General features: G+C 45.8%; 1 protein-coding gene across 6 annotated transcripts in view; it reads left to right on the top strand.

Moving 5' to 3' along the window:
• Positions 1–9,889, top strand: part of TMEM104 (transmembrane protein 104) — a 45,754-nt gene that overhangs the window by 24,603 nt on the left and 11,262 nt on the right. For all 6 annotated transcript variants that reach the window (XR_004841866.1, XM_035893312.1, XM_035893310.1 and 3 more), the window contains one exon: positions 3,430–3,523. Coding sequence is in view for 5 of the 6 variants with exons in the window: in XM_035893312.1 (XP_035749205.1) it covers positions 3,430–3,523 (94 nt within the window). In the remaining variant the exon portion in view is untranslated. The remainder of the gene's footprint in view (positions 1–3,429; positions 3,524–9,889) is intronic.

Genomic DNA, 9,889 nt, shown 5'->3' with positions numbered 1-9,889 from the left:
CTGGTGACTTGTCTGGCCTTTCCTATTTAATGGAGGAGCTTGGAGAGAAATTAGGGAACTGCTCCTAACAGCCAGTCTGTGCAAAAACACAGTAAAGGTTTCTCTCTGCCATTCTGTGAATAAAACCAGCATTTGATAGATCTCATGCTCCTGCTTAGCCAAAGGGAGAATTTGCTTACCGTGCTTAAGCTTAACAATGAATTAGCCATATATGCCTGCTTGTTTCTAGTAGGAAACCACTTCATTAGTAAAAAAAATCTTTAATTAAAGCAGACTATGCTCATTCTGCTTTGGGTTAATTTGCTGAAGCTTAGGAGGAGAATGATGAACTCCTAGAAATCATCTCAGCTAGCTCAAGAGGTGAACTGGAAAACTTGGAAGAGCTTTTTGATGTGCCGGAGCTCTGCATATTTGATTTCTGGCAGGGCTGAGTGGTGCAGTTTTCTATGTAGGCTTTGGATTGTTTGAATAGTATGCGTAATGAAGCACTTTGTAAATTATATCCCTCTGGGGGGGACTTGAGTTTGGAGAACATCAGGTGGAAAGTTTGGGTGTATGTCTGAGGTGCTTATTTGGGCTTACTTTTTCCTTGGGGAAAAGTTATGAAACTAATTAACTTAATGGGTCGGAAGGGTTTTTCTGGCACAGTGAGGTAGAGAAAGTAGACATCCTCTGTCTAAGCATCATGGTCTCATCCTTTTGGGGATGTGTTTTTTAAATAGGTTTCCTGGCCTTGGGGCTCTTCTGACCTGTGCTGTGGAGCTGTACACATTTTTACTTTGAAGTGATGTTAATCTAGCTGTTTAACGTTCTCTTCTGCCCTGCCTTTCTCATCTCAAGCAGTCCAGTGTGCTCTCTGGCTTCCCTTCCTAAATAAAGGAAGGGCAACCTCATCTCATTCCAGGCCTTAGCATTGTTTGTATTGATCTGTGGACATCCATTTTGGTTCACTAATGGGCATCAAGTGGAAAAGGTAATACATTTCTATTGCACTTGAATTAATCTCTCACTTGGTTCCTTTGGACCAGCTCCAGGATCTCATTAAGAACAGAAGACACTGATCATCTTAAAGGATGGGAGGGGGATCTGACCGTTCAGGCATGACGACTTGTATCTCTTCCCCATGAGTTGAGCAGTAAAGCCTATAGAGGAAGGGGAGAGTTCAAGGAGTCGCTCAATGGATTTAGTTGTTTAAGGTGCCTTGAGCACTGGAGAATAACTGCAGAAAGTGGAGTGTTAACATCCAGAGGAATTCCTTGTACTTCGTTAGCAGTTGTTGGGGAGCACATAGGAGAGACAGGTTCTTCCAGCACCTAGTGATGCTTCTGATGCTTTTCAGTAACTGAGCCCCAAATCTACCTTAACACAGCTCTTTCCTCAGTGCTTAAGACAAATGTAAGTTTCAGACCCAGCTGCTTCAGTGCTCAGGGATCTTGTATCAGTTCTTGCCATGGTTTGAGGTGCTGCTGTTTTGCCAATTGGTTCTGGTGCATTCTAATTTGCAGAAGACACCTGTTCCTTAATTGTCACCATCCTTCGTCCGTCTCTTTTTGTTTCAGCTCTTTCTGATGCATGAGCAATTAACGCGACTTGAAGGGAGGCTGTGTTGAGCAGTGTGTGTGTTGGGAGAGGAGGTTGAAAGATATTGGTCACAAACTTGAGAATAATTTCCAGTAAGAGCATTGGTGTCTACTTGGTTTGCTCTGGGTCCTTGACCTATGTCTCTCTTTATACTAAAGTTTATTTAGTCCTTTGGGGTTTGTGTACAGTCTGTAGAGGGCAGAAGAGGGTGGAAGGAGTGTGGAGTTAAGCTGGAAAAGGAACAAGAAAGGAACAAGGGAGTGAAGATTAAAAAAGACTTATAACTGCCTGGTTTACTCCTGTGTTAAAACTGAAAGTGTCTTCACTGTTAAGACTGGTTTAGCTCTTAGTCTTGCCAGTTATGCCTGTGTTGTTGTATTCTGTGTGATTTCAGCGTTTCCTCCAAGGATCCTCAATTGCTTCACAAATCTGAATTCTGTTCATGCTTTCTGTCCCTTTTTTTTTTTTTTTTTTTTTTTTGCAAGCGGGAAAAAAAGACGACTTGCCATAAATGATAGCCTCGGGTCAGAATACATCTTGACCAATCGACATGTGAAACCAAGGGTTCTCTCCTCTGGTCCCCTTCTGGGTTTACTTTGGTCGTCTGAGAATACTTGTGATGCAAGGCGTTTCCAATTTGCCTTGCAGATATTCTGAAACAGTCTCAAAAAAGGTTTCTTGGGGTTGTACTAGTCTTAAAATAGCTTGGATTCATTTCTGTCACTGACTCTGGGGCTGACAGAGACCTTGAGGCTCAGCAGCCTGCCCTTTTGAGTCCCAGTTCTTTCCTTCTGGTGACACCTTTTTTTGGAACTGCTTTAAGTCGTCATAGAAAAGAGCAATGTGTAAACATTAATGTTGAGTATTTGTCTTTAAAAATCCCTTTGGGATGCTCGACACATCTGTACCATGTATGTTGTGATTTTCTAGATATTGCTTGCTTTTGGACCTGTTAGTATATCACTAGCTGGTGCCGTCCCATGGATCTTGGGCAGGGCTGTTTTCTGTAACACCCATTTTGTCTCCCTGTCACAAGCAGCTTCTCTCAGTTTGTGTCCAGACCTCGGTCAAGGTCTGTTGCCTTCCTGCAGTAAAACCTTTCCTTTTCTCTGTCCAGACTAGGTAGGGCTCTGAGCACCACTCCGTGTCTCTCAGTATGCAACTAAGAGGGCAGTGAGGAAAGTTCTCTTCTCATTGACAGTGTCTTTAATTTCCACACTGAATGAAGTTAATTCCTATGAGTATATCTCTCTGATTCCAGACCCCCACCCCCTTACTTTGCACAGGTTTTCAGCTTCCAAGTCAGCAGTTTAACTGTTACACTATAAGCTTCCTGTGGTAAAACAAGCAACTTAGAGTATGGGGGGGAAAAAAAAATGTTCTGGGCAGACCTGGCTCTGTTGCTGTTCAGCCTGGGACACCCTGAAGCTACCCCATCAATGTTAATGCGAGCAGACTGGTCATGGCTATTGCTATCCAGACTTAAACTGAGCACATACCCGGACAAAGAGGCCACAGTTTAATATTTAACGTTCCATAAGGCTGCACTGAGAGCTTTTACTGAAATGTGTCAGTAAAGGCGTGCTGTAGCAGTGATAGCAAACGGCTGAGAGCCAACAGGATCCTGTGCTCTGCTTCTGCCCAAGGCATGTTCTCTGATACCAAGCAGCTTGCTTGACCCCCTGTGTCTCAGCCAACCTAGCTGTAAAATCAAGCAACAAAGAATGCTCCATGACAGACATGTCTGGAGGTGAACTTTCAAGGCAAGCTTTGCTTTACTGATAAATCTGTGGTACTAGCAGAATTTCTGGGTTTGAACCTAATGTGTGGGTTTTGTTGTCCTTCCAGGCAGCATTCACTCTCCTCCTGGGTCCTTTCACCTTCTTCAATGTGCAGAAGACCAAATATCTTCAAATCATGACGTCCCTCATGAGATGGATAGGTGAGTCTTGGACACCTCTTTACCATAGATGGAACCTGAGTCACGCTACTGATGCTTTTCCCCCCTGTGCCCCCAAGATATTCTTGTTCGGAAGCAGTTGTTTGTCAAAACAACCTCTTTGAAGAGGATTGTCCAGACCTGATAAATCTTTGAGGAAAAGGATTTTTGTTCTAGGATGAGATTTCTGATTAAAACAAAAAAAATTGTTCTCAATCGGACATGAGCTGGTAGATGAAGTTTTAATCTGGTTTGTGTGAGAGGCAGAAGGGATTTGGAAGAGTCTCCTGTGGGGGGGGGCTAAGTGTGATACCCACCAATTGCTGTTCAGCAGCAAGTTTCTCATTGTCTCAGCATGTGTGCAACAGACTTGGAACAATCTTTGTTTTGATCTGAGAACAAAAGCCACTTCTGTCAGACTTTCCACACTTAGTTTTATCATCTGTTTGCATTTTGTTTTTTCCTGGGCCTTGCTTTGGCATAGGATGTGCTGCATTGGAAACCCCCAAACCAATGTGTGTTGTCCTTGGGAAACCCTGTTCTTGTGGGTTCTCAAAATCTTGCTGCCAAGAACTTCTGGAAAGACAGATAATCCCCTTCAGGGAAATAAGATACAGCGCTGCTTTTTTTTTTTTTTTTTTTTTTTTTTGCAGTGCCTTTGTCATCCAAAGAGGCAGTTGCCTTGCATCTGGCTTACATGTGTATATGCCCTTAAAGGCTGAGAGGGGTGATTGTGTTATGGAGGCTTATGTTGAGGTTTGTCTTGTTTTGTGTAGCCTAGACAGATTAACTGATGTTCAGGACTAATGGAGAGGGTGTTACAGCACCAGCAGCATTTCTGCAGGTTAACAGTCTCTTGGTTCATGGGTCCACACCATTCAAGCACAGAATTAGCTCTGTTTATACCTATCATTGACCTGGCATGGGAAGAAAAGCTGATTCTCTGACTATTTCCCATCACACACATATCCTTGACCTGACTTCAGTTGGCTGTTGTCCCTTTTCTGTGAGTTCAAAGGCCTGTGATCCTGTTTGGAAGTGGCTGGCAGTCACTACGGAGGAATAGAGATCCTCTGTTCCAGAGAACATCCGAGATGGGGTTAAGCAGTTGTCACCCAGGAAAATGAGGTTGGATTTTAAGCCCTCAAGTCTCAGATGCTGAACAGCTTGAGTTAACAAATCCTGACCTTGGATGGTGTGAAAATCCTGAATGTCTGTTTTTCCCTTTTGTTGTCTGAGCACATGAAAGGTTTGAAAGCTCCCATATTCTTCAGAGAAAGAAGATATCTCATTAAGGGGTATTAAAGAAAGTTGGGGTCTTCTTGGGTTGCTTTTCTTATTTTATTTTAAAAGAGCAGTCTCTGCTCAGCTCACTGGCCTGTTTCCAATCACCCTGCTGCCTCTTTCCAGGTAAAGACATCAGTCAGACCTCGTCCCGTCTCTGTGACAACCTGATGCCTGCCTGATCTGCCATTGGTTTCCCTTTTAGCTGGCTCCTTCCAGTATGAGGATTGCTAAACCTTGGCATAAAGGCAGAGCTGCTTTTCTTTTTCATCACTTGATGGAGACGGACAAAGACAGTGTTTGGAAAAGTGTAAGGGAAACTTATGCTTTAGCCTGATTGATTCCTGCGTCAGCACGCTGGGGAACAGCTGCCCCAGATAATGATATTTAATGACCCTGACAGCACCTCAGTGGCTACTTAGAGCAACGGATTCCGTATATGTACAATGAGGGATAGATTTATTAGGAAAGACAATTTATCAAACAGTCATGTGATGCAGGGAACAGAGAAAAGCTCTTGCTGCAGATTCTGGGATAAGGATGGATCCCGTTCTGTTTAGATTTATCAAGCTGACTTCCCCATGTCCTCACATAGCTGCTGTCCCCTCTTCCAAAAGCAGTGCTGTGAGTTAAACGTGGGTTGGTCTTTTGTCAGTGCTTAGCAAGTTTAGATCCTAAAGAATGGTCTTGGCCAGTGTTTTGTGGTTTCCTGAACTTGTCCTGCCTGGATGCCAATGGCCAGATGTGGATTCCTGTCCTGCTATAATCTGTGCCTTTTTCTTCATCTTCCTTTAGTTGGTTTTAGCCATATGGTGCTGAAGGTGGTTCCCCTTCTGCCAAGCACCCTGAGCAGCAGAGCTGAACACCGGAGCTGCCAGCCTACCTGTTTGTTTTGCCGGGTAGAATCTTCCCACAGGGATGGTGGCTTATTCAGCTTACCTGTGCCCGCTGGCCTGACGTGGATGGGAAGCTGACCCATGCTTTGCATTGCGATTTGAAAAAATTGAGCCTGTTTGAGCTGGGAGGTCAGCACAGGCTTTGCAATGCATGTAGCACAGGACCCACCATACACGCTTTACCCCAGCCTGGTGAAAAGGCCCTGGATTTTGGAGCGGCAGTGGCTGATGTAAGGCTGCACTGCCCCAGGTGTACTGGCAATTCAGATGACAGTGGCTGAGAGGATGGTTCTTGGCAGCAGGGAGAGCTAGCTGTGTGTGAAGGTCATTTCTGCTGGCGTTTGTAACACTGTCAGCCTTGCCTTTGAAAGTTGCTTTCCCTCTTTCTCCTGATCTAAGTGATAATCAAATGTCACCAGCCTCTTTCCAGAGCCTCGTGCTGATTGCAAGCAGCACATCAGCTAACAAAGCCTACAGCGATCTCTTTCCACACCTCATAGACAAGAAAAATTTCATTCTGTCTCTGAAAAATGCAGTCTTAAACACTGGGACCTGAACTGGAAATTAGAAATGGGACAGTTTAAAGAATGTGGAGGTGCAGCAGGGATCAGCGCCTCATCAGGCTGTGGTTTTTCCTCCCAGGGTAAGGGGCTAGCCAGGACAGGCACTTCTGAAGTCTCAAAAAGTAGAAAGTTGAAGGAGGAGCTTGCAAGCCCAAGTGCCGTACTGCTGGAGCGCCCAGACAGACAGGGCTGGCATGGCAAGGCGTTTCCCTGTCAGGACCGATAGGAGCACGGAGGGTGGATCTGCGTCTCCAGGTGGAGTGGGGCTGATGGCAGAGAGGGAGCTTCCAGAGCCATCGAGCTGTTGGCAGTCTTCTGAAGAGTAACAGCTTACACGCTTGGCTGCAAAACAGATTGCCATCTCGTGTGGGTGGGTGCCAATGGTTAAACTCAGTGCAGCAGTTGGTGCTTGAACTGCTGGCCTTATCTGTGCTTGGAGATCTCTGTTCTCACAGAGCTGGTGGGTGTGTAAGGGTTTGCCTTTCCCAACTGTATAAGCTTCTCAGGCTGCTTTGTCAGCTACTCATGCCCAAACTGCCTTGGGAGACTGAGCGCAGGCACCCGAAGGGGTGTGACAGGGAGCCTGTCATCTGTGCTTCCCTGGAGAAGGGGCTAGTTGGGGAAAAAATCACTTGTTCTGTATCCTGGTAGTGGTGCATAAGGTGAAGCCTTGATTTGAGTTAGGGATAAAACCTTGCTGGCTCACCCAGCTCTTGAGCAAGGATGCTAAGAGCAGAGACAGGGCCCAGACTGGTTGACCAGGTAAGTACTAATCGTCCCCTTGGGGTAGAGAGGGTTCCTTCCCCAGACTGTAACTCCTTCCTTCCTTTCAGCTCCCTTCCACCTCAGCCTTGCAAGTGTGGAGCTGTTATTAACCCAAGTCCTTTAACAGTTTTGGAGCCTGCTTCCAGGCCTTTTAGAAGGTTCTTGGAACAGGGCGTCTCCTGCAGAAGACTAAACCAACTAAGCCATCAATAAATTAGAGCTGTTGGTATTTTCAGTTCTGCTGTTTGGACTTCAGGCTCTTTTTTTTTTCTTGGAGGGTTTAAATCTGTGGTGGTGATGGATTGCTCCCTAAAGAGACTTGAATATCTAGCTGGTTTTTTTTTTTTTTTACCCTCCTTTCTTCAATCCTGATCAAGCAGGTGGTGTTAGGGGTGAGCTGATGGAGGGCATGGCACAGCAAAAAGGACTGAGCCAGGCAAGCCTGCACCTTTTGAAGCAGAGGGGACGCAGCTCTCTGGGGCAGAGCCCTATCTCTTTATTATTGGATAATATTGGATAATAACTGTCTAGCAGCGTCATGGGAAAGGATGTGGATTAGGAAAGATAACAAAAGGACAGGGCTTGTTGGAGCTCAGCAGCAAACACTGGGCTATTGTGTATTAAGCAGCTAACCTGATTAATTGCAGCCTGCTACAGCCTGAGATGCCCAGCTCTATAGGTGAGGACTGTTGGCTTTAAAGACATTGGTAGCATGATTATTGCTGCTGTTATTGAAGAGTCTCTGGCACATGTTCCCGGACAACTCCCACGTGGGACATTTCCTTTATGTGCTGCTCTTGATGCTGTATTGTAGTTATTAGAAAGTATTGTATTTTAATAAAGAGACATTTATAGAGGAATAAACTTCTAGGTTTGGTTGATGCAGGCTTGGTTCTCTCTCCCTATAGTCCCGTCAGGTCATACCACATCCATTCAAGTGACTGCAGACCTTGAGACAGATCATTCCCAACCTTCCCAAATTATGATCTTGCAATTATATGCCCCAAAATAAAATCTCTCCCCTACCTCTTTCCACTGGCCAGCAAGATGGAGAGGAAAATGGACAAGAATAGCCAGAAAATGTGTTAAGCTTTTTTTTTTTTTTTTTCCCCATTCCCTCCTGTCCTGTCCCACCCCCCATCCCATCCCCTTCCAGGGTACTTGGTAGAAGGCTTCTAGGCAAGAAACTAGGAAAGGGCTCTCCAAAGCATGCGGGTGAAGCTGACTTTCCTTATCTACTTGTTTCTCTGATACTTCTGCTTCTTCCACCAGAATCCTGCTCTTTACAGGACTCCTCAGCACTTCTCTGCAGAGAACTGGTCTCGGACCATCTCACTTTGTGAGCAGGTTTCAGCTGCTGTAGTAACTGTTGCTGCCATCCTTAGCAGGCTTAACCAGCCATGCTGGAGTTGGTTCAGTGCAGAAACACAGAGTTGCTCCGCTACACCCTTTCAACTGCAGCTGCAGAGACTGAGAATTATAGTGGAGGCTGATACAGGAAGGGGTGACAACTATCTGAAGTCCTGTGTTTCCAGTCTCCTGTAGAGATGTTAGTCCACAGTCCTCAAGGTAGCCTCTTTTTTGCATCAAAAATTGAGCTTTCTGCAAACAGGGACCAGTTCAATCTCTGCCCCTTGGCTTTCACAGAGCAGGGTATACGGGAATGGCAAGGAAGAGGGAATTGGACTGTAAATCAGGACACTGTTGCATGTTCATTCTGACAAGCTTATTCAACGAAGTTACTTCATGTTCTTGCATCCCTTTTGGAGCAGGGAAAGCTGCTGCCAGAGCCCAGGGTAAATAATTCACTAAGAGAAGTGAATATATTCATGAAGAGTTAGTTAAAAGGCTGTGCTTCTGTTGTGCCTACTTTCAGAGTTGTCGGCTGAGGAGCTCATTTCAGTGCTGTTTGTGGGGGGCAGTGGGGTGAAGCACTGCCTGTGTGAGTGAAACAGTCTTGTTAGCTTCAGATGCAGATGGATAGTGACGTGCCGTGCTGGACAGGACCTGCCTGAGGACTTGATGTTCCTGAAAAGAGCACTTTATCTAGGCAGCAGGAGACAAACTGATGGGTCTGAGAGCTGGAGAAGGGGTGCTGAAAATATAAGGGCACATTCAGCCCTGCAAAAGGGTCCAGATGATGGTGCTCACAAAGGATCTCAAAGTGAGTGTGTGGCATGCAAAGCTGCTCTCTGTTCAGAGCACGTGTTGTTGGAACAAGATGATGAAAACTTTGCTGGGTAGGGCCCAAAGCAGGCTGGGGAAGGTGTGGCTAAGGCTGCAGAGCACCTGGATTTTATGGGACATGGGTGCTCTGCACCCAGTGCTTTCCAAAGCATGCACAGTCCTAGCCCAGGCTCACAGTGACATCAAAGTGTGTATTACTCCCTTCTCAGAGAAGAGTAAATTCTCACGTGGAGAGAGAAGTGACTGTCAAAGCTAATAGACCAAGTCAACAGCAGAGCTCAGAGCTGTAGTCCTGGTTGCAGAGACTTTATGGTGCTTCTGCCAGAGGTGACCGGAGGAGAGAGGACAATAAACTACGCAGGTAATTTTCCACCAGAAGCAAACAAGCCTTGTTGGCTGCTCTTCCCTTCCCATATGTTGAGATAAAGCATCCGTGATAAACACCAGAGTGCAGAGCCGTTTTTCTCCCTGTGAACTGTTACTGGTGTGCAGATGTCTGTGGAGACCAGCTGATGTGGGCTGAGAGGGGGCAGCTCCACCAGTTTCACAGCAGGAGTTGTTACCACGGTAGGGGAGACTGCTTGTAAATCTTGCTTATCATGTAGCAAACCCTGCCCCAGATGATGAAGAAAAGCAGAGAAATGATGCCTTTACAGCAGAGAAGCCCTGCTGAA

The sequence above is a fragment of the Egretta garzetta genome, unplaced genomic scaffold (assembly GCF_000687185.1).
Source record: "Egretta garzetta isolate BGI_Z169 unplaced genomic scaffold, ASM68718v1 scaffold34, whole genome shotgun sequence".
Lineage (NCBI taxonomy): Eukaryota > Metazoa > Chordata > Aves > Pelecaniformes > Ardeidae > Egretta > Egretta garzetta.
Note: the sequence above shows the minus strand (reverse complement) of the source record. Positions and strands in the feature narration are given on the sequence as shown.